Source organism: Carassius carassius, chromosome 43, assembly GCF_963082965.1.
Source record: "Carassius carassius chromosome 43, fCarCar2.1, whole genome shotgun sequence".
Classification (NCBI taxonomy): Eukaryota; Metazoa; Chordata; class Actinopteri; order Cypriniformes; family Cyprinidae; genus Carassius; species Carassius carassius.
The window spans coordinates 11,384,435-11,406,776 of NC_081797.1; the positions used below are offsets into that span (position 1 = coordinate 11,384,435).

Here is a 22,342-nt window from a genome sequence, read left to right on the forward strand (position 1 = left end):
TTATTTACTGAAGCGCATCCAATAGGAAGCACGCTCTGAAGCGTTTAAATGTCACAGGAGACGGAGGTCATACTACTAACTTTAGAGGGGTGCAGTTTTTAATCTCCATGATGAATTTAAGATAAACTAAAAGCCTGCAATAGGTTTTCAGTTTTACATTTAAAATACTAAACATTAAAACGGAATTTCTGATTTCTTTGTTTCCTTTTTAAATATAATTTAAGAGACAGATGTACTTTGCGCAAAAACGCCCCTAGTACTGGTGCTTTTGGTACGCTCCACTGTCAAATTGGTTTCTCGCCGTTGGTCTCGTCTTTGTTGCTTTCACCGGTTTTGTTCCTAAAACGAGAAAAAACTACATATCAGTGGACTATTGTTCTAATCATATCACAACGGTATGTATATATTTAACCAGTAAACCTTAATTGGATTAATTACACAATGTAAATGCATGTTATTCCGATAGAAGCGCTCTGATCTGTTAGCTAGCGACCATCATTCATTGTGCTCAATGAATTTGCAGTATTGCCAGTATTAGCCGAACATGCTAACAGTAGCACATATGGTTTTTATGTTTATGTAAAATAAAAGGATCTTAGCCGTTTACCTGCATTTTTCCTTCTGAATTAATATGTAATCACTAAATTCAGATTAACGTAGCTTTCTTAGTACCGCTGTTTAAATTACTGGATGTGTCTAAATAGTGAGATGTGTTGGGTGTTTACGTGGAGTATGTTAACAAATCCAGCTCACAGAACCTTTTCTGATCTGGTGTTTACACTTAAGCCAGACTAGGCTGGATATGTTTTGATATTCACTTAATTTAGAATTGCATTTACGTATAATTGAATATTTTTATTATAAAATTATAAAATATAAGTAAAAAGGGCTAGTTATAAATATTCTCCTGTGAGAATACCACTTGAAATTGCTGTTGAAATGAACACCAATATTGATTTATTTGAGTAAATCCTTTAGAGATGGATGAAAGGCTCTATGGATCTTTCCCTCATGCCCCCTCGGAATACCTCCAACAATGGTGAGTGTCCCCAAATGTCGTCGATTGGCGCCACGATTAATTACGATCCCACTGGTTTTCTTATGCTGTTATAATAACTATCAGCATTTTAGTTTGTTTTTGAATGCTACTAACCAGTCTGTACCGCCATGCACGAAACAAGCAACAATAACAAGTTACTGGCCGGCTTACATGAAGAAGAAACTGCCATGGTTTTGCCACTTGCGTTTGTTTTGAAAACTGATGTGTTCCTGCAATTATTAATTTGTTCTTTTTGCAGGGTTGCATTAATGACTTGACTTCTCAAATTATTATAGTATAACACAGTAACTCTTTATGGAAGTTGCACCTGCTTTAGATAAGACAATCTCCGATGTAAAGGAGATGCAGTTATTATGTTGAAGTGTCAGTTAAGTGATGTATAATTTCTAGTATTTTTAATGAGTATTTTTATTTTATGGATTTATTTAAAAAAAATATTACAAGCTTCATAGCCATTATAAAATATATTGTAGTTAAATAATTAAAAAAATACATCATTAGTATTATAATGGCATTATATATGTTTTGCAATCTACATGGTTGTGAATGTATTTCAATTTTTCAATTTTTATATTTATGCAAAGGGAAATATGCGATCTAAATGGTTCCAAAAGTATTTCAATCTTTTTGTATTATTTAATTGATAAATGTTTTTCTTGTTAAGTGAAGGAATAATTATGCAAAGTTACTTTACCTGTAAACACCATTGTTTTCTGTTAAATGTACAGTTTTGGGTAAATTATGACTTCACTACTTCGGTCCATAATATTGGTCAAACCGATTAACAATCTCTATTTTGCATCTTATTAAACATGTGCTTTTAAAATTGACTTTTTTCTACAGAAGTCTAAGTTGGACTGACAACTCAGTCAGTCCCTGTTTCATTTCTGAACTAGGGTTCAGTCAGCTCAGCAGCATCTGCAGGCCCTTCAGGCTCAGTATCCTCACATGGCTAACGGTAATGCTGGTTTTATGATGGAGGGACGCAGAGAAGATGGAGGCATGCAGCAGATGCCTGTACACCCAGAGGATGCCGCCCAACTGGAGCCTGCGGCTGCACAGAAAGGTAGTTATCCAAGAGTGTGTGTTTTCAAGCATTAGAACTGAGCTCAGCAGACTGAATACATTCTCCCATGCTGCTTGTAGTCAAAGTGTTTGCTTTCCCCCCCATTTAAGCACCTGCTAAAGGAAAGCGAGGAAGGGCAGCGAGCAAAGAACCTAAAGCCAAAGGCAAACCTGGACCCAAACCCAAAAAAGCCAAGGAGGCCCCGTCAGCTGAAGGACAGGAGAAGATTGACGAAACCTTCAAGAAAGTCAAGAGGAAAGTCGATCGCTTTAAGGGCATGTCGGAGGAGGAAGTCATGAAGAAAACACTGCCTGACATTCTTATCCCCAATCTGGACTATGTCATTGTAAGTTTGTACGGCTATTCTCCGAAGTTGCCTTGTAACAATATAGAATGTTAAACCGAAGATGGCATTGAACCCAAATGCCTGAAATGAGTCTTATATTTATGATACAGATCGGAATTAATCCAGGGTTGATGGCGGCCTACATTGGAAGATGGTTTCCTGGACCAGGAAACCACTTTTGTAAGTAGACAACAATTCTACTCATCTCTATTGATATATTATGGTTTAATGTAAAAGAGATTTTGTTGTTGGTATATTACTTACTTTTTTTATATAATTGCTATTATAAATCTATTGTAGGGCTGTCATATCGATTAATTGCATCCAGAATAAGTTTTTGTTTACATGATATGTATATTTATATGTGCAATGTGCATACATAAATGCGTACGCATGCATTTATATATTTAAGAAATATGAATTTTATGTTTATATAATATAAATCATATATATAAATATGAGTATATACACATATGCACATATTTCTTAAATCTATACATGTATGTGTGAGCATTTATATACATTTATACATGTAAACATACCATGTAAACAAAATTTGTTTATTTTGGATGCGATTTAATCGAATATTGATATTTAGTCGTTTTAATTATATTAATATTAAAGGTTGTTTACAAATATAAAAAGAGATTCTAAAGGTTAATATGTTGATTATATAAATAAAATATTCTAATATTACAGAAATAATTCAAGAACAAATATAATAAAGACCTTGTATTCATATTTTTAAAAGGAATTGTTCAAAACGGTTATGTTGACATTATTATCTTTCAATATAGAGGTATTTTATATTATGTCTATTATTAATATAATATAATACTTATATGCTATTAGTATTGTTATTATTAGTATTATTAATAAATTCATATAAAATTAAATTATTTTAACATTTTAAAAAGTGGTTGCACAAATATAAAAATATTTTATTAATATAATAATTACAGAAATATTATAAAATAACATTGTTTAAAAATACTTTAATATAAAATAACCTAATTATGCAGCATAATATATTTAAAAAAATCTATAATATATTAATTTAAAAAAATGGTTTAAAATCTCTAATCTTTCAATGATTAAACTAGAGCTGAAACAACTAATCGATTTAATCGATTAAAATCGATTATTAAAATAGTTGTCAACTAATTTAGTCATCGATTAGTTGCTAAACAACTTTTATTTCCCGTAAGCGGCTCATTTTGTGCAAATTTTAAATCTGCGGTGACCAAAGTGTGGCAGTAATGAGCCACCGGAGGTTTTATTCAGCCAGTACAGCAGGAGAAGTAGCGAATAGCCAATAGCTGGCCTCGTTTTATGTCACGTGCTTCCCGAACTGCGTCTGCAGCATTCAGCGAGATGGTGGAGACAGACGGCAGTGGAGGAAGCTTGAGAAAGAAAAAGAAAAAAGCGGAAGATAAAACTAATCGAACGAAGTCATCCAAAGTGTGGGAGAACTTTGAGCCTTCAAAAAAGAGGAGTAACCTGTAAACTCTGCACTACTGAACTGTTTAACTGTTTAAGACTTTTATTTGTGCAGATTCTCCAGTACGATGTTGTTGTTTGCAAATGTTTAGTCGTAAAAGCTAATAACATTGCTTTTTAACAGTTAACATTAAAAGATTTACAAACATGTTCTGTGATCAGTTTGTCTTTACCAGTTCATAATTCAGTCGTGCAGCCTAATTATGACTGAATGAGAGAGGTAAATGTTTAAATGTATTTGAAATGCCCTTTTTTTCCCAAGTATTCACTGCTCTTTTTCACACAGCAGGTTTTTTGTGTGTGTTTTTTCTGGATTTAAAATGTGAGTTCCATTCAGGTTTCATGCCACTGGCACTTTATTCGAAGGATTGTTTACAATTTCACAGCATAAGCTATAAAGCTGTTTCCCAGGTATAAGTTGTGTGTTTACAGGAAAAAAATAATAAAATGAAATGTACTGCAAAATTATTCAGTTTTATTCTTATTCTTTGTGAAAATATCTTCTGAAAAATTCCTTAAGCTTTGTTCGGGATGTTAAACTACTTTAGGAGCCCTAAGGGACTGCCATGGTGAAAACATTATTTGAAATCTCCTTGTGAAATTTGCTAGAGTATGGGTCAGTGTTTTGATTGCAGAAGAGTTTGACAAAGAATTACTAACACATAATAAAACAAAACTCCAGGTATATTTTTGATGAGGATATGACAATGCAAAATGGTTAAAATCTCTAAAAAGTCTATGTTGAATGATAAAGACCCTTTGTTAATAATTTAATTGGAAAAAATGGGCAAAACTAAAATATAAGTACATAAAGATTAATCGTAAAAATAATCGACAGATTAATCAATTATCAAAATAGTCGTTAGTTGCAGCCCTAGATTAAACTAGAACCGTTCTTGTCAATCTTTTAGGGAAGTGTCTGTTCCTGTCTGGATTCACAGAGAAGCTGCTAAATCACATGGATGATCAGAGTTTGCCTGAGAAATACAGCATCGGCTTCACAAATATGGTAGCGAGAGCGACACCGGGAAGCAAAGATCTCTCTAGGTGTGGTAGATTGTCACTCCACTTTCATTCTTTACTGGAAATAGTGATGTTCCTCTCATCTAAGCTGTTTTGCTCGTTAACTTCTGCAGCAAGGAGCTTCGAGAAGGTGGTAAAATCTTAGTGGAAAAGATAAAGAAATTCAAGCCACTCATAGCAGTTTTTAATGGAAAATGTAAGTATTCAAACACAAGTACAGAATGCAAACAGATATGAAGGTGTGCATTTAACAATATCTTTTGTTTTAGGTATATATGAAATGTTCTGTAGGGAGATATTTGGGAAGAAGCCAAAAACACTTGAATTTGGCCTACAGCCTCACAGGGTTCCTGACTCTGAGACGGTAAAATAAAAAAAATAAAAAACATTTTTGGTTCAATTCATGAAAAAAGCAACATTTGGTCAGATATGAGTCATATGCTGTATATAACTGTTTTCTGTAGGCGTTGTACCTGATGCCCTCCTCCAGCGCCCGCTGTGCTCAGTTTCCACGTGCTCAGGACAAAGTGCATTTTTACATCAAGCTGAGAGAGCTCCGAGATCAGCTGAAGGGTGTTGCGAAGCCCAAGGAGATCGAAGAAGTCAACTACTCATTTGATCTCGGCCTGGCCAAAGGTACAAGCAGACCGATTATGATTGCCCTCCTGATGTACACAATTATGAACTGTACTTGACCACTTTCTCTTCCTTCTGTCTTACAGAGGACGCTAAGAGGATGGCCATCAAGGAAGAGCAGTATGATCCTGGTTATGAGACCGCTTTCGGAGGAGCATATGGAGAACTCGTACCTGAAGGAGGCCAAAGCAATGGATATTGTAGCTTCTCCACATCTGAGGAGAAAGGTTGGTACCATCTTTCTTCTGTGGAACTTTTTGTCCATACAGTGGAAGTCAAAGGGGTCTTTAGATGCTACAAATCAATTTTTGTGTTCCAGCTGACACAGTGGAGAAGGCGCCTACGGATCCAAATGCGGTCGGACAGGTTCAGGGCGGTCAGTGGATGACGCAGTCTTTTGCCGATCAGATCCCAGACATCGGCAGCTCCTCTCAAGCCCAAAGCTGGGGTGTATGAGGAAGGAGCGTTCTCAGGGACTTCAGACGAAGCCTGTCGGTTCCTGTGCTCTTCCAGAGATGCTGTGCCTCTTATCTTCTCTGTCCAATCCAGGAGTCTTTGGGGCATTGGTTTCTTTCTCCTGTGCGTTGCTGTGACAAGTCTGTTACGTTATAATTTCAGGACCGATTTGAGGAAATCACAGTATCATGGAATGTGGCCCAACTTTCACAAGGAGAATCCAATGGCTGCTGTGTTTTTAAAGAAACTGTACCTCGAAACTTCAATTTGGGGGCCTTTGACATCTCAAATGCCTCTTTATTAAAGAAAAGAACAGTTTTTACTATGAATTTCAATTAGACCTTTTAGGAATTAGCATTTCTATGGAACTGGAGAATATACTCATCTTTTACTTTAATGGTTTATAGTCATTGACGTTATTTTCGGTAGTTTAGTGTACGAGGTTCTGAGCACTGGTTTATTGCATTATGCGATTTCAGGGACTGATACTTGATTTGTTCATAAGGAGCACTCATTATTATATCATTTGATATTTTATATGGGATGTATTATGTTTGCTTTTGCAGTAAAATTTTAAGTGTAACTACCCAAATCTTTTTAAAGTTCACATTTTAAACGTAATATCTGTGAGTATAACATTTAAATAATGTTTTGATACTATCATAATGTGACAAATGAGGTCTTTTTACATGTTAGAAGGACTTCTATGAGCTTCTGTGGTGCCACTGCAAGACTGTACATTGAAAATATCCTTAAATGGGTTCCTTATGAGGAAGCATCAGCATCACGGTTTAAGAAATGTATACAACCACCTCTCCGCCTTCAGTACTGTAAAAAACAACACAGTATGACTGTTTATATAAGGGAAATAATCCTAAACATGCCAGAATTTATGGATTTATCTACATGCTTTTAACTGGTGCTACTATTTTTTACTCTTTCTGTATACTTGATTATCTTGTTTGTTCATTAAAATAGTTATGCTAATTCCTGCTTGTACATTTATTTCTATATTAGTATTAGATATTATATTTTAGTGAGACAAGCTTGTAAACTGGTAGAAAATATTTAATTATATATTGCATATTTTTAAGGAGATTATACAGAAAGAGTAAACCCAAGAATTCATCTGACATTCATTTTGTACATTATCTGACGTCTTTAATTTTGAGGCAATTTAAGTAAGTTAAAGTGGCGCGATTACATAAAAATTGGTTATTGAAACCTTTTTATACAAAATAATTACACAGTGTATGTAAGAAGAGGTGGTGCTGGTAAGTGAGTTGGGATTTGGAGCTGGTGAAGAGTTGGATATTTCTGAAAGCGTAAACAACGGAAGGCAGAAATTCTTGTTTAGGGACATCACATTTAATATTTGGATTATTATGTAATATCTTTAAAACCTTGAGAAAGCATTCTTCAATATTTGTCCAATCATTCTCATTATCATCTGCCACATCCACAGCAGATATGACCACATCTCTGGAGTGCACTCAACAAGCCTAAAAAACAGTCGGGGTCTTAGGATGAAATTAGACTTTGATATTTCAATTGTTCTCATTTTTAACATGTATACCTTAAAACCATTATGCATGCCGTCTCTACTGGCAAAAGGCACCACATTAGACAGTAAACCAGCTTCACTGAGAGAGAACATCTTAATTCTTCATCTTCCCTCATGCTAGCCTTACAAAATACTGGAGAAGGTGAAAAATAGATTATTTTTTTTCTCATACAATCTTTTAGATTTACTGGTTCATTGGGTTGGATGCAAGTTATTTGCGGTCTTACCTTTTTTGATGGACTCTGGAAGGATATTTTTTGAATTCCCAGTCACTCTTAGTTTGTTATCACTAATATATTTCTCAGATGTTGGAATATTCTTCCATTCATCTATTCGGGTCAGTTCTGACAGCGACGATGTGAGCTTTAGGAGTTCTGGTAAACAATATTAGATCCTAACAACCACACAATAACACCAAATATCATCTTCAAGAAGAGTGTGAGGCTACTCACCATTCTCTTTTAGAAAAAGGAAAGCATCCTTATATCCATTTTGACACATCTCATCCAAGACCTTACGAAACACCACAAGGTTATGTGGGCCTAAGTGTGTTTTTGAAAATCAAGTATTCAAAAATGTACCTCTGCTTCTGGAGGAAAAAACGCAATGACCACTTGGTGTGCGTTAATGAAGTTGATGTGTATGCTGACGTTATTGTAGTATATGTCATGAAAGTAAAAAGGGTTGCCATAAGGACTGATGTCACTTTCTCCAGAAAAAGGCGAGATGGTGATTGTGTTCCTCAGACCAGAGAACGGCATGTTATCACTCAATGCTCCGTCTACATACCTCTGAAAACAGATAAGATGGGGAAAAACTTTAAAAATGGTTGAAACTTTAATTTAATTTGCATATTTGCATTTCTAATAACTAACTAAATAAAATAGAATTAATTAGAAAATACTATAATCTTGAAAAATATGTAAAAAAAAAAAAAAAAAAGTACATCGACGTAGAAAAAGCTGTTTTCATTTACACGGAGCTAGTCGCCTCTCGTTGAGGTCAAATAAGTTTGGTTATGCTCAACCAAGTCTGAATAATTGTGGATATTTTTGGAAATATGTTCATTTACCTTGTTTGTTTGTAATGTTGTTGCAATAAATGAAAAAAAAAAAAAAAAAAATCGTTGAGGTCACATGACCAGCAGAAACTTTCTCAGTTTTATCCTTTCTTTTACTGTCTATGGTTTTATCTCGGCAGTCTTTTCGACACTTTATGTCGCAAATATGAGCGTAAACTTAAAAAAAAAAAAAAGTTAACTAATAAACTAATAAAATATCAGTAAGACCGCATTGATTTAAAAAACTGACTATTATTGCGAATGTATCATAATCAAAATATACAGTCAAACGGCTGTGTTTGGCTACATACTATTCCATGATATCTTGGAGGTATCACACCACAGTACAGTGGATAAAAGCAGCTACAAATCAGAGCCTGCAGACACAGAGCAAAGTGTAAATCATAAATCCTCTTTAACACTTATCTATTCATAATGCAGGAAACAAAAGGTAGTTGAGTTCACCTGAACGAGATCTTCTTTACTGTCGAACTCAGACACCAGCACATTTGTCCCATCTGACACTCGTGTGAGTGACACAAACAGCCGTCCACTGGCGAGCAGGTGGGCATCATCAGGCAGGTCACGATTTAGGAAGTTTCGTACTATCTTAAGCAGGTCGAAGGAGGGATGCACAGCCCCCAGAGTGCCTTTCCGAGCCTCTCGAGACATTTCCAGCAAATTTTCACAGGATTTGGCTTCAAAATGTAATTTCCTTTAGAATCACCAATATTAATCAATGCAATAGTCATCCAAATTAATTAAATAGGGGGTTTTCTACCGTTAATGAGTCTTCTGAATTATGTTTAGACTATATGAATGTGAAAGAACTGTCTTTTGGATTCATGACAAATGCCTTCAACACACTTTATTTGTTGTCTTTTACAACTTGTGGGAAGTTTTTAAACTAGAAATGATTGTTGAAACATACCTGGAGACATTTGGCATGCTAGCATTGCACCCATGAGAGCCCCAGATGAAGCCCCACAAATCTTCTTCACCTCCTTAAGGAAAAACGGGGCCCGCTCAAATAAACAGCTATAGACTCCACAGTAGTAAGCCATCAGAAATCCACAGCCAGCAAAAGAGATATTCCATTCTTTAGCAGATTCCTGCATATTCTTCAACATATGGATCCCTGAGGTTATGCAGTGCAAGTGCGATGCATAACAGTGAGTCCAAAGGAAGGTCAGTCATTAGCACTGATAGTGTCTGGCAACGTTATACTATTGCGAAATAGAGTGTTGCAATCGCAGAGGTCATGTACTGGAAAAACAACATTGCATAGTGAGGGCATTGCTGTGATCATTGAGTGATTTTTTTGTCAAAATAATTGTGAACCTGAAAACTTTGATTGTGTTTGTGAGCAAAACATCGCTGCCATAATAATGATAAACACTGGTTACTCCAAATATTAACCTTCTTGCATAATTCTTTTTTCAGCAAGAAAATACAATTAATTATAATACAATTTATTTTTGGGGAATTTATTTTAAAATAAATTACATATTAAATATGAAAGGTATAATATATAATGTCAATTTTTAATTACATAAAATTCCTAATATAAACATATTCTCCTGATATATGAATAAAAACAACAAATAAAGGATTAGAATAACCAGTTTATTTTTTTTATTTAAAAAACTGTTACATAAGTGTTGCTTAAGTAGTGCAATATGACACCCCAAACTAATAAACAGACAAATCTGCACTCATTTAAGGAAAATGCGCAAAAAATCATTGTATGAAATCCTTCCTGTGAGGTTCTTGTCAAAAAAAGAAGAGAAATGAAAGAATTCCTCCTCTGACAGATTCACGCTGTATTGTCTCAGAACCTTAAAAAAAAATCATGCAAAATGTTGCAGGATTAAATACTAGAAATGAACTGAAAGTGTTGAGTATAAAACAGTGCTTTGTACCTTTCTGAAGTCCTGAAGAGAGATCTTTCCAGTGCGCTCTTTGTCAAAGGCGATGAATTTGTGCCTCATCTGCCTCCAGAAGAGCTGGATAGGCCTAGAGATTCTCAGCATAGCTTCAACACACTGGCTACTAAGTGGGCCGGGACTCATCTGAAGGAGAAAGTCAGAAAATGTGTGAGTATATTCACAATTCATCAACTACTATACACTGGCCTATTTAGAATGCCAGCAGTGAACTCACTGGTGTCCTGGGGAGCTGCAGTTTGAGTCTGTGGGATGCTGAGTTGACCTGAGGACTGAACATCAGCACAAAGTGTCGCAGGAAGTCTGGATAAGAGAGACGTCCACTGTTTTTGATGTCGTATTTGACAGCCAGCTGCTCAAACTCAAGTGGACTCAGCTCAATATGGAGGCCCTGGAGTATTTCTGCACAACATCAATTTAAATTCACAATTTCAAACAACAATGTGACAATCATAAAATATTATATGTAAATGTAAGGAACTACAATTCCTGCATACACACACACACACACACACTCAAACACAAAACAGCACTATGAGATGTTTCCATTGACATTTTCAATACACTTTTATTAGCTTTCCACCTTTTTTTTTTTTTTTTTTAAATTCCATGATTTTTCTCATAATTTCCCTTTTGATTTTTATATTATTTTATAATAACTATAAAAATTATACATTATATTTGACACATTTTATGTATTTATATGTGTATTAATATATATATATATATATATATATATATATAGAGAGAGAGAGAGAGAGAGAGAGAGAGAGAAAGAGAGAGATTAAAATACTTACAAAATATATATTATATCGAATTATATTGTATTTGATATTATTTAGAATATAAAAATCATCCTAATTAAGTCATGTGCTAATAATTTATTCAGAATTATATATTATGTATTGTATTGTATTGTATTGTATTGTATGTATTATATACATTAAAACAAAATATATGAAAGATAATATAAATTTATTTACATACATAAAAATTATGCATTATTATATTACTATATAAAAATCTTTATAATTAACACCCATTTGGTAATAAATTTTCAGAAAATAATATAATCCAGACAAAGTAATTCCTTGACTTTCCCATGTTTTTAAAATTGCATCATTTTTTAATTAATAATGTTACAATAATTATATAATATACAGTATATCATGCAATGTTATACATAATATTTTATATTATAAATATATATTATGAATTCAATTATAAAAAATACAAATTTACATGTATATTATTTTATATGATGTTATTTATAATTATATTTTTACACCTGTAAATAATTGTCTACTTATACCTCTCCTTACCTTAAGAAATCATACCGTGACAAAGGCTTTTCACAGAAACGTTTAATTAAAAAAGATGCTTATTTGCAAGTAAGTATTCGGTTCTATGTCCTCTCTACACAATTTTGCTGTCTTCTGACCTGCACCTCGTATGGTGTGCATGTTCTTTTTTATTTCATGAAAATGTATAATTATATATAAAAAAATAATTAGAATTGAGATCCATTGTGACCTATTTCCTTACTGGTTTTACTGATTCATTGAAAATAGCCAGCTAGAAAGAACAATTTGGTTTGTGAAGTCAGAGCTAGACTATTTTAGATTGCAAAATGATATTCACTATAGACATGTCCATGACATTTTTATTTTATTTTATTTCGATGACTTTTAAAAGCTTGGAAAATTCCCTAGTTTTGACTTTTTATATAGTTGAAAGGTGCTGTGACTGTTAAATGGAGAGATATCTGGCCTCGACAATGTACCTAGGAATACATCCAGATCTATCTCTCCGGTCCTTTCTGTGTCGGCCTGCCTGCATCTCCTCTGGATGTGCCTCCAACAGTCCTGGATCTTGGAACGTACCTTCATTTCCACATCCTCACAGTTGAGCAGTGGTGTGGACCTTCTGCTCGCAGTGGAGGGTCTCTGAAGCTGCTCTGTCACTGATGACTGTGGACAAGAATGGTGGGATTCAAAAGACATTAGAGAACTTGTAAAATCCAACACAAAGAGAAGAAGAAGTATACCAATATTAGCATATGAAGTAAATCTACCGCAGAGCGCCGAAAGGCACAGGGTGCTGTTTTGGGGCGTCTGAGGGATGTTGGTCTCTCCAGCGTTGCTCTTGCTGAACCTGGTAATGATTTAGCAACCTTTTCCAGGCCTTGCTGTTCTCCACTGAACTTTTTCAGGAATTCTCGATATTCCAGATTTCCAAAGCCATTAACTGGTAGCATTTTCCACAGGGCTTGAAACTGAAAGAGTTGGTTGTTTTTAAAGCTTTTGAATGAACTATTAAAGAAGCTCATGTGGTAGTAGTTGAAATTACCTGTTCGTCGGTGAGCCTCATGAAGTGACGATCACAAATGGTCTTAAAGTCAGTTTTGGAGATCGTGTTTATATTGGCGTAGTCGAGATCTACCATTTCCTTTGTTATAGTGTACATGCGGGCAGACACAACCTCCTGTATCCGCCTCAGAATATCACTGATTACTAAAGATCGGGGCTGATTAGGAAAGCGTATCTTATGGATTTTCTTCAGCCATTCATCTGCCGTCTGCTGGAGTTAGAGAAATAAATGGTGGTTTATAATTCACCATATGCAACTTATAGACCATTCTAACTTTTGACAACCTCATATTGTGCATAAGTACAAACTCAACCATAAACAAAAACTTTTGACCTCTTGTTTGTGGAGGTTGAAGACTTGGAGGAATTCCTTCCAGTCAACCATAACCTCCTCTCCTTCGTCTATTCTCAGCTCAGACATCAACTTCCTGAACTGCACTTCTGAGAGACGCATACAGAAATGGTCCAGCACTTGTCGAAACTTTGTTTGTGGTATCATACCATCTCCAGTCTTATCAAATGCAGAGAAGGCCTAGAAAAGAAAGTGCAGCAGCAGTTTAAGGTTGGTATGACTTTGAATGTTTTTCTTGCTAAATAAAAGTATTAATTTCTTTAAAAAAAAACAACCTCTCACTTTTGGTACAGTGGTGTTTTCAAAATACTTTACACAGCTCTGATATTGCAGCACATTCCAGGTTAAAACACCTCTATAGCAATACTAATATACTGTACTATATAAACAGTCAGTACCTTGTAGAGAGTATCCGAGGAGGTAGTAACCAGCACCTTGACTCTTTGTATTGTTTTTTCTGGGCTCAGTTCCTCTATATCCTCCACTGGTTCTGGAGAACCTACAGTGGGATCTTGAGGAGGTTCGACTGCAGACCCGCTGGAAACAGGAGGTCCAGCGAGATGCTTTAGAAAATCAAGGTATGGCAGCTCCTTCAGACTGCCGTCAAAGCCAAGGCTGAAAAACAAAAAGAAAAGAGGAAATACAATGCAGACGCTCATAACACTGACCATTTGAGTAAATGAACATGTCTGAAATAGAGAGTTACAAGTTCAGTAGATGTGTGAGCTGTGGTTCTCGAAGTCGAAATCCATGTCTGTGCAGGAGAGAGAGCAGGTCTGCCACGGTCACGTGACCATCTCTGTTTTTATCCAGAATCAAGAGGCTTCCACTCACACTCTCAAAGTCATTCCCAATCCACTTCCTTCAAACACAGACAGGTCCATTATATGTATGAGGAGAATATTTTCATCCACTATTTCATTTGTCAATCGATACAGAGATATTTTTCACCTAAGATTTTGTATCATAACTTCAAGGTCTGGTGCAGAAAATGCCCTCTCAGTGAGCTGTTCTTGTACAGCATCTGATTGGCTCTGTTCATCTGATGTGATTTTAAGCTTTCTTAAAAACTCTGTCTGAGTGACAAAGCCCTTCCCCTCTTCATCATATCTGTGTAAAAAAAAAAATAGTTTTTAGTTTTATTTCCAGCAGATATCAGACATTTGAAATCTCTGAATGCTTGCCAGATATATATTTTAGTTAACATCATGCTAATATTGATTATGGTTCAACTATCAAATGCACTGAGGAACACATACACTCCTTGAAATATCTGTGTTGCTTACCTGTCCCAGAGTTTTTCAAACTCGTCTGGTGTGATGGGCATATAGTATTTAAAAAGTAGCTGCTTTAGACCATTTTTGGTCAAGATGCGTTTAACATCGTCATCCAGCTGACAAAAGGCCTGCCAACACAATTGTTATGTAAAAAGTATGTTTAATTCCTCATTAAAACGTTTGTACATGTAGTGGGTCTCCTCGTGCAAGTCAAATACTTTCCAGTTTATCTTAATAAAAGAAACACATCTTGCTATAAACATGGCTGCCTGCTAATAATGCATTTCTACTCCCATACTGGTAACTCAAAGCTATATATATATATATATATATATATATATATATATATATATATATATATATATATATATATATATATATATATATATATATATATATATATATGCATTATGCTATATCCATGGCACTAGGTGTCAGTGTATGTTAAAGACAACTGCCATATAGAGTCAAAAAAGTGACCAGGACTGGATGTAGATTACCTTTGAAAGCTCTGAAGGTCTTTTCTGAGCAATGGATGCCAGATATACATGAACTTGGTCACATGCAATTTCAAGGTATCCATCTCCTCTAAAAACAAACAAAAAAAAACAAACAAATTATGTTACAAAACCAGCTAAGATAAATCTAAATATGAATTCCAGAGGAGTGTTTTTTTACGAGGTGTTATCGTGGTGATGTGATTTAGTCTTGCTGCTAGAATGAACTTTGTTGTAGAACTCAGCGTAGTTGAGTGTGCAGCCAGGCGTAAGCCCCAACAGGTCAAGCAATCTCCGATACTCCTTCTCTTTGGTTACAAACATCAGGCTGTCAAACAGAGCCCTGAAGTCATTCTGATTCACCACACCATCTCGGTTCTTGTCCATGAGACGGAAAGCGGTCAGAGCATCCTGCAAACAAGAGCGAGGTACAGATGTTTGAAGCAGTGGGTGTTGTTTTTATGCATTTAGAACCTTTAGAAATGCTATATGTGTTGATGCTATGTGAAGGACTAAATATAAAGTGGCCTACAATGTATATAGGCACTTTTTTAGTAGTAAATTAGTAAATTATTAAAAAATTGTTTTGCTTTGATACCCCATGATATTCCTTGATCCTCTTTTTAAGTTGAGCTAGACAGTCCTCTGCAGTCAAAAGAGTGGACGTTTGTACATTTTTTGTCCATCTTTCTTCGCCCTTTTCTGGTATTGTAACTTCTGTGTTGAAGAGAAATTGATCAAGTATGTTTTGTGCCTCATGTTTGTATTAAGAAAACAGACTGTGTGTTGAGAAAAATCAAACCGTCATATTTGTCCACGAAGTCAGTGACAGAAACCGAACCCAAATTAAAACCAAGAGACTCAATAAGCATCTGAAACTGGGGTCCTTCCAGGAAAATACCACAGTCATCCAGAATCTAAAAGCAAGAGTGACATCAATTAATGTAAAGAACTGAATGCTTAAGACACTGACTGAATGACTTTCTGACCTGATCTCATAACGTACCTTACAGAAATCTCTCAGAGTAAGCGCTACTGTCAAGCTTTTCCTTTTGGACATCAGATAGTCCTGAAGCGACATCCCACGTCTCTGAAGCCTGTCCTTGAGTTTCCTCAGGAAAACATCCTTTACTGCTTGTGCTTTTAAGTTCAATATAGAGGCTTCATGTGCCTTTTCCTCTCTATTTTGAAACAAAAAAACATTTATCTGAGTGCTACGCATCACTTCTCATGCTTATTTTTGATCATACAAACCTCTCTATGATACCAAGGTGGCCCTCAATCTTCTCTGAAACACCTAAGCTCTTCAAAAATAGCTTGTAGTTCACATTTCCACTCTCCAAAAATGGTTCACAAAGCCTTTGAGAGAAAACAGAGGGAATTAGTCAGTATCCAGAGGAAAGGCCGGGGGCAGAGAAGTGAGACTCACTTGCTGAAGTGGCGCTCAGACAGAGGCAGTCCGTGTTGTCGGATCAGTCTCCTAAGGTCTTCTGGGGGGATGGTGTCACTCTGGTTTTGGGTTGTGTTGGTGATAGATTCGATCAGCATGTCATAGTTCTCAGAGAGCTTCTCCTTAAGAATCTGTTCCACCTGTAGAGAGACAAAATCATGTGTGTGATACAACTAGGATCGAGAAGTGATTCATAGACTTATTTGTTATAATAGAATCCTGTAAAACTGTACAAAAAAAAAAAAAAACTTACAGCATTCTTTGTTGTCGTTGCTGTGGATGGCAATGGGTTTAACTGTTCTGAATCCTTTTTATTGAGCTTTGGTGTCTCCTGGAATAAATTCACAAACAGTTTTTATAGGTTAACGTTTTTTTAATTTCTTTCCTTTTTTATCTATGAGAGTTCAAAATGTTTCCTTTTTCATTGATCACAATTTGCATATTGTAGTAATGAGAAATGGGTCAAATGAGTTTGATTGTCCTGAAAATAATGTCACAATGCAAAATAATCTTAATGGGCCTAATATTAAGCTTAAACTAATATAATATTAATATAAGTTTATTTACTTAATGTAATATTTCTTTTTTTTTCTCCCTCTCTAAATTTTCTCTCTATTAAGGTAAAATGTAACCATGGATATTTAAGTACTGCAAAGGTACAACCCGAATTCCGGAAAAGTTGGGACGTTTTTTAAATTTTAATAAAATGAAAACTAAAAGACTTTCAAATCACATGAGCCAATATTTTATTCACAATAGAACATAGATAACATAGCAAATGTTTAAACTGAGAAAGTTTACAATTTTATGCACAAAATGAGCTCATTTCAATTTTGATTTCTGCTACAGGTCTCAAAATAGTTGGGACGGGGCATGTTTACCATGGTGTAGCATCTCCTTTTCTTTTCAAAACAGTTTGAAGACGTCTGGGCATTGAGGCTATGAGTTGCTGGAGTTTTGCTGTTGGAATTTGGTCCCATTCTTGCCTTATATAGATTTCCAGCTGCTGAAGAGTTCGTGGTCGTCTTTGACGTATTTTTCGTTTAATGATGCGCCAAATGTTCTCTATAGGTGAAAGATCGGGACTGCAGGCAGGCCAGGTTAGCATCCGGACTCTTCTACGACGAAGCCATGCTGTTGTTATAGCTGCAGTATGTGGTTTTGCATTGTCCTGCTGAAATAAACAAGGCCTTCCCTGAAATAGACATTGTTTGGAGGGAAGCATATGTTGCTCTAAAACCTTTATATACCTTTCAGCATTCACAGAGCCTTCCAAAACATGCAAGCTGCCCATACCGTATGCACTTATGCACCCCCATACCATCAGAGATGCTGGCTTTTGAACTGAACGCTGATAACATGCTGGAAGGTCTCCCTCCTCTTTAGCCCGGAGGACACAGCGTCCGTGATTTCCAAAAAGAATGTCAAATTTGGACTCGTCTGACCATAAAACACTATTCCACTTTGAAATAGTCCATTTTAAATGAGCCTTGGCCCACAGGACATGACGGCGCTTCTGGACCATGTTCACATATGGCTTCCTTTTTGCATGATAGAGCTTTGGTTGGCATCTGCTGATGGCACGGCGGATTGTGTTTACCGACAGTGGTTTCTGAAAGTATTCCTGGGCCCATTTAGTAATGTCATTGACACAATCATGCCGATGAGTGATGCAGTGTCGTCTGAGAGCCCGAAGACCACGGGCATCCAATAAAGGTCTCCGGCCTTGTCCCTTACGCACAGAGATTTCTCCAGTTTCTCTGAATCTTTTGATGATGTTATGCACTGTAGATGATGAGATTTGCAAAGCCTTTGCAATTTGACGTTGAGGAACATTGTTTTTAAAGTTTTCCACAATTTTTTTACGCAGTCTTTCACAGATTGGAGAGCCTCTGCCCATCTTTACTTCTGAGAGACTCTGCTTCTCTAAGACAAAGCTTTTATAGCTAATCATGTTACAGACCTGATATCAATTAACTTAATTAATCACTAGATGTTCTCCCAGCTGAATCTTTTCAAAACTGCTTGCTTTTTTAGCCATTTGTTGCCCCCGTGCCAACTTTTTTGAGACTTGTAGCAGGCATTAAATTTTAAATGAGCTAATTACGTGGATAAAAGTGTAAAATTTCTCAGTTTAAACATTTTCTACGTTATCTATGTTCTATTGTGAATAAAATATTGGCTCATGTGATTTGAAATTCCTTTAGTTTTCATTTTATTAAAATTTAAAAAACGTCCCAACTTTTCCGGAATTCGGGTTGTAATAATACCATGACTGGTCTTTGGTGATAGAGGAAGTCCAGGAATTGTTGGTAATTTATGGCATCTGTATGTTCCACATCCAAGAATGCAGCAAGAGAACTGAACTGCTCATCGCTGAGATGGAAGTTCAGGCTCCCCAGAGCCCTGCATAGTTCATCTCTACTGATAAACCCTGTCCTGTCCTGCAGAAACAGTTATCATTATTATGAATAGCTGTGACTTGAAGTGCGTAATTTACAACTTTTTATTATATAGCCTCAGAACTTACTTTATCAAAGTCCAGAAAGGTTTCTGTCAGAAGAGGCTGATTATCAAAAACATGTTGACGTAAGTTTAGTAGAATTGCTTCAATACTGCATGTGTCTGGAGTCACTGGAACAGAATCTTTCCTGATTGAGACATTAAAAATACATGCATAATCAAAGATATTTTTGCATGCACAGAATCCTTCAATATATCAAAACAGTGTGTTAAAACAATATTGATTTATAGGAGACTAACAAAAACGTTATGGCTAACTTACTGTACAGTTATGTCGTCTTTGAACATTCCAAGAAATATTCTCCACTGCACAGGCTCTGTGCTGCTCACTCCAAATCTGTGACAGTAAACACTAGATGAATTTCAGAATTGCTTTCAGGGAGGTACTTGAACTATATTTTAATATCTCACACCTGGCCAATAACTCCCTGAAGATATTATCATCCATAGGGAAGAGGAAATTACTGAGGACAGATCTGAGATCCTCTTGAGAGACGAACCCGCTGTCTGTGATGTCAAATGCCTGCAGAGCTTTTTCAACAAGGCTGTAATTCTTCTTTATCTGCAAGTCATTAGAACATTTTTTTTTGTTAATGAAATTCTTATATATTTTAGATAAAAAATGATCTCTGTCATACTCACTTTGCTCAAAAACCTGGTCTGGACTTCATCCATGTTGACGTTGTCCCTGGATTTGCTTGAGAAAGCCCTTATGCTTGTCTTGCTTTTAGGTCTTGTTGTAGCACGACTGACAGTGTCCCAATTCAGTGCTGAAAGCAGGTGAAAATCGGACTATATAGCAGATAATTATTTTCTGACTATCTTATATTTCATAATTTATTTCATATAACTTTACCCAGTTGTATAGAATCTGGTGCAATTGTTCTATAGTTTTCACAGTCAACACCAAGCTTCTCAAGAAACTCCTTGTAAGATATTGTGTCAGAATTATTTACGCAGTAATGTGACCATAGTCTAAAAGAGAAGACATAAACACAAAAAACATAGCGTTCAGGGAAAAACAATAATACTTCAGGAGACTTCCATTAAATTGAAAAACCGGGACCTGTGGAATTCCAGCTGACTCATGGGAAAGCAGTATCCCTCTAGGACTTTACGCAGCTCATGTTGCTGTATCTGCCCATCGCTGTTGTAGTCAAACAGCCGAAAAGCCCTGGTGATGTTTTTCAAATTGCCTCCAATCTGAAATGATAAGAATCATGGAAGTTACACAATAACATCAACAAGTAAGTATTTCTATAATATTCATATCATGCTATACTCTTTACCTTATCTTTCAGACGACACTGTAGGTCTCCAAGTGACAAGTTTCTGTGGCTTCCACTCCTGTTTCTGTTAAGAAATTATATTTTGTATATATGAAGAAATATTACATATTGTTCGAAACTTTGAGGTCTGTTAGATCTATATATATATAAATTATTATTTTTATTCAGCAAGGAATCAGAAGAGACAATGAAAAAAGTATAAAAGTTTTTCTTTTTTTAAATATATATATACCATGGTTCCTGTTTTAACCTCGATAATTTTATTAAATGTTTTTGAGCACTAAATCAGAATATTAGAATGATCTCTTAAGGATCATGTAATGGTGGAGTATTGGCTGCTGAAAATTCAGCTTTGCATCACAGGACAAATTTTTTTTAAATACAATGAAATAGAAAACAGTTGTAATTTTTCACATTATTGTTATTTTACAGTATGTTTGATAAAATAGCTGGGTGAGCATAAGATAATTATTTATCTTAGTAACCGCAAAGTTTTAAAAATGGAGTGTATATTTGATGGAAATCTAATAATTGAGAAAACATCCACAAAAACATACATTACCTTCCTACTGCAGATGACATTTTGCAGTATCTTCTGAGAAACTCCATGTAAGAAATTGTTCCATTTTCTCTTAAGTCAATCTAATAAAGATATTTTAACAAAGTTGAAATGAGTGAAAATGTTAAACATATACTATGAAAAAAATCACAGCTTAACACTCTTATAAATGAAAGTGCTTAAAAGGTTCTTTATAGTGATGCCATAGAAGAACCATTTTTGGTTCCACAAAGAACCATTCAGTCAAAGGTTTTTTAAAGAACCATCTCATTCTTACTTTTCTGGAGAACCTTTTTTGACACAAATAACATTTTGTGAAACAGAAAGGTTCTTCAGATCTTAAAGGTTCTTTATAGAACCATTTAGACAAATAACAGTTCTTCTATGGCATCGTGACGCACCTTATTTTTTTTAAGAGTGAAGTACCACAATATAACATTACAGTAAGTGCACTGAAGGAAATGGGTGACTTTTGTCATTCTAAATGAACACACCTTTGCCAACAGACCCTCAAACTGAGATTCAGTGAGAGGAACAAGAAACCCCTCGATTACGCGCCTGAACTCTCCTTTGGTGACAGCTTTGTTGCCTTCCTGGTCAAAGGCTTCAAAAGCAGCCTTCAAGTCCTCTTTTTTGTCCTTGACTCTCTCCAAGAGTAGGTTCTCAATGTCCACCAAAGATAGATTCTCATCAGCCACCGACTGCATGGAGGAGGCTGTAAAGAAGAAGTAATAAAATAAGATATCTCCTTTTACACCATTGCCAAGAAAATAAACAGCGTAGACCATACCAGAGTCAGACTTGATTGTGTTCCTCCTTGAGAATTCTCCTGAAGAGATCCGAGATGCACTCTTAGCTCTGGGGACGATGGCGAGCCTGTGTGTCATAGGCCTCAGATCTATATGGCTTGATATTTGAGGCATCTGTGCCGAAGATGACACCTGAATGTAACCAATATAACATTTTTGTTAAACAGCTTTTTTTTTATTAAATTTTTTAAATTATATAATCTATTATATTTATTTTAATTCATTGAAACGTTAGTCTCCAAAATACAAAGTTTCAACTTATTTGAAACGTTTAGAACGTTCTTATTAAGATTTAAAGGACCAGTAGTTTCCTTCAGAAATCCTATTTCCTTGTTAGTTCAACCTGGCAATTTTTCATTCAGAAATTATATTAGTAAAGGGTCTTCATACTAACCCAACTCTCCACAGCGGACCTCGGACGCATTCTTATGTTGAATTCGTATTTACACTGTCGTTGGTCAAATTAAAAACTTGAACACAACTCCTCTGCAGCCAGTCGAGGACGCTTTGCTGTTCCCATGGATATGGTCTGGCAACTGGCTGTCAATCAAATCAGAAGT

The 22,342-nt window shown here is 35.6% G+C and overlaps 3 protein-coding genes and 1 long non-coding RNA gene across 6 annotated transcripts; 1 reads left to right on the plus strand and 3 right to left on the minus strand.

The window, feature by feature from the left end:
* The first annotated feature begins 89 nt into the window (after positions 1–89).
* Positions 90–6,405, plus strand: tdg.1 (thymine DNA glycosylase, tandem duplicate 1). 2 transcript variants are annotated; one of them, XM_059536815.1, is made up of 11 exons: positions 90–395; positions 979–1,039; positions 1,957–2,126; positions 2,237–2,472; positions 2,583–2,652; positions 4,884–5,019; positions 5,109–5,191; positions 5,265–5,359; positions 5,460–5,631; positions 5,718–5,858; positions 5,951–6,405. In XM_059536815.1, the coding sequence occupies exons 2-11, from the start codon at positions 981–983 to the stop codon at positions 6,085–6,087; spliced, it is 1,299 nt and encodes a 432-aa protein (XP_059392798.1). In that variant the 5' UTR covers positions 90–395; positions 979–980; the 3' UTR covers positions 6,088–6,405. The 2 variants fall into 2 exon arrangements, with proteins under 2 accessions (XP_059392798.1, XP_059392799.1); XM_059536816.1 differs by lacking the exon at positions 979–1,039.
* Positions 6,219–7,359, minus strand: LOC132125427 (uncharacterized). The gene is made up of 2 exons (XR_009426911.1): positions 7,235–7,359; positions 6,219–7,141 (listed from the first exon to the last, which is right to left on the minus strand). It is a non-coding gene; the product is annotated as an uncharacterized LOC132125427 (long non-coding RNA).
* Positions 7,360–7,384: 25 nt separating this feature from the next.
* Positions 7,385–9,910, minus strand: LOC132125425 (patatin-like phospholipase domain-containing protein 2). Of its 2 annotated transcripts, none has more exons than XM_059536821.1 (8): positions 9,643–9,910; positions 9,177–9,409; positions 9,023–9,088; positions 8,233–8,442; positions 8,104–8,164; positions 7,879–8,025; positions 7,664–7,784; positions 7,385–7,589 (listed from the first exon to the last, which is right to left on the minus strand). In XM_059536821.1, exons 1-8 carry the CDS (start codon positions 9,839–9,841, stop codon positions 7,484–7,486), a joined length of 1,143 nt encoding a protein of 380 aa, XP_059392804.1. In that variant the 5' UTR covers positions 9,842–9,910; the 3' UTR covers positions 7,385–7,483. The 2 variants fall into 2 exon arrangements, with proteins under 2 accessions (XP_059392804.1, XP_059392805.1); XM_059536822.1 differs by having other exon boundaries at positions 9,177–9,426.
* Positions 9,911–10,350: 440 nt separating this feature from the next.
* On the minus strand, positions 10,351–22,322 carry efcab6 (EF-hand calcium binding domain 6). Its single transcript, XM_059536813.1, has 31 exons — positions 22,177–22,322; positions 21,764–21,914; positions 21,468–21,688; positions 20,977–21,056; positions 20,415–20,478; positions 20,192–20,328; positions 19,982–20,100; positions 19,768–19,895; positions 19,539–19,687; positions 19,388–19,462; positions 19,133–19,253; positions 18,873–19,046; positions 16,856–16,933; positions 16,582–16,742; positions 16,407–16,511; positions 16,159–16,333; positions 15,955–16,069; positions 15,751–15,869; positions 15,334–15,563; positions 15,156–15,243; positions 14,665–14,783; positions 14,330–14,488; positions 14,085–14,240; positions 13,777–13,993; positions 13,361–13,558; positions 13,007–13,234; positions 12,732–12,932; positions 12,441–12,627; positions 10,875–11,059; positions 10,634–10,783; positions 10,351–10,549 (listed from the first exon to the last, which is right to left on the minus strand). Exons 1-31 carry the CDS (start codon positions 22,204–22,206, stop codon positions 10,427–10,429), a joined length of 4,443 nt encoding a protein of 1,480 aa, XP_059392796.1. The 5' UTR covers positions 22,207–22,322; the 3' UTR covers positions 10,351–10,426.
* Positions 22,323–22,342: the final 20 nt, after the last annotated feature.

Coding starts and splice junctions, on each gene's coding strand:
- tdg.1 (XM_059536815.1), top strand. CDS start 981: ATGGATGAAAGGCTCTATGGATCTTTCCCTCATGCCCCCTCGGAATAC. Junction 2,653..4,883: donor TGGACCAGGAAACCACTTTT/GTAAGTAGACAA, acceptor TCAATCTTTTAG/GGAAGTGTCTGTTCCTGTCT. Junction 5,859..5,950: donor CTCCACATCTGAGGAGAAAG/GTTGGTACCATC, acceptor TTTGTGTTCCAG/CTGACACAGTGGAGAAGGCG.
- LOC132125425 (XM_059536821.1), bottom strand. CDS start 9,841: ATGTTGAAGAATATGCAGGAATCTGCTAAAGAATGGAATATCTCTTTT. Junction 8,026..8,103: donor CCTTTTTCTAAAAGAGAATG/GTGAGTAGCCTC, acceptor ATTGTTTACCAG/AACTCCTAAAGCTCACATCG. Junction 7,590..7,663: donor GCATGCATAATGGTTTTAAG/GTATACATGTTA, acceptor ACTGTTTTTTAG/GCTTGTTGAGTGCACTCCAG.
- efcab6 (XM_059536813.1), bottom strand. CDS start 22,206: ATGCGTCCGAGGTCCGCTGTGGAGAGTTGG. Junction 16,334..16,406: donor CACCTTGGTATCATAGAGAG/GTTTGTATGATC, acceptor GTTTCAAAATAG/AGAGGAAAAGGCACATGAAG. Junction 15,244..15,333: donor CATCACCACGATAACACCTC/GTAAAAAAACAC, acceptor GTTTGTTTTTAG/AGGAGATGGATACCTTGAAA.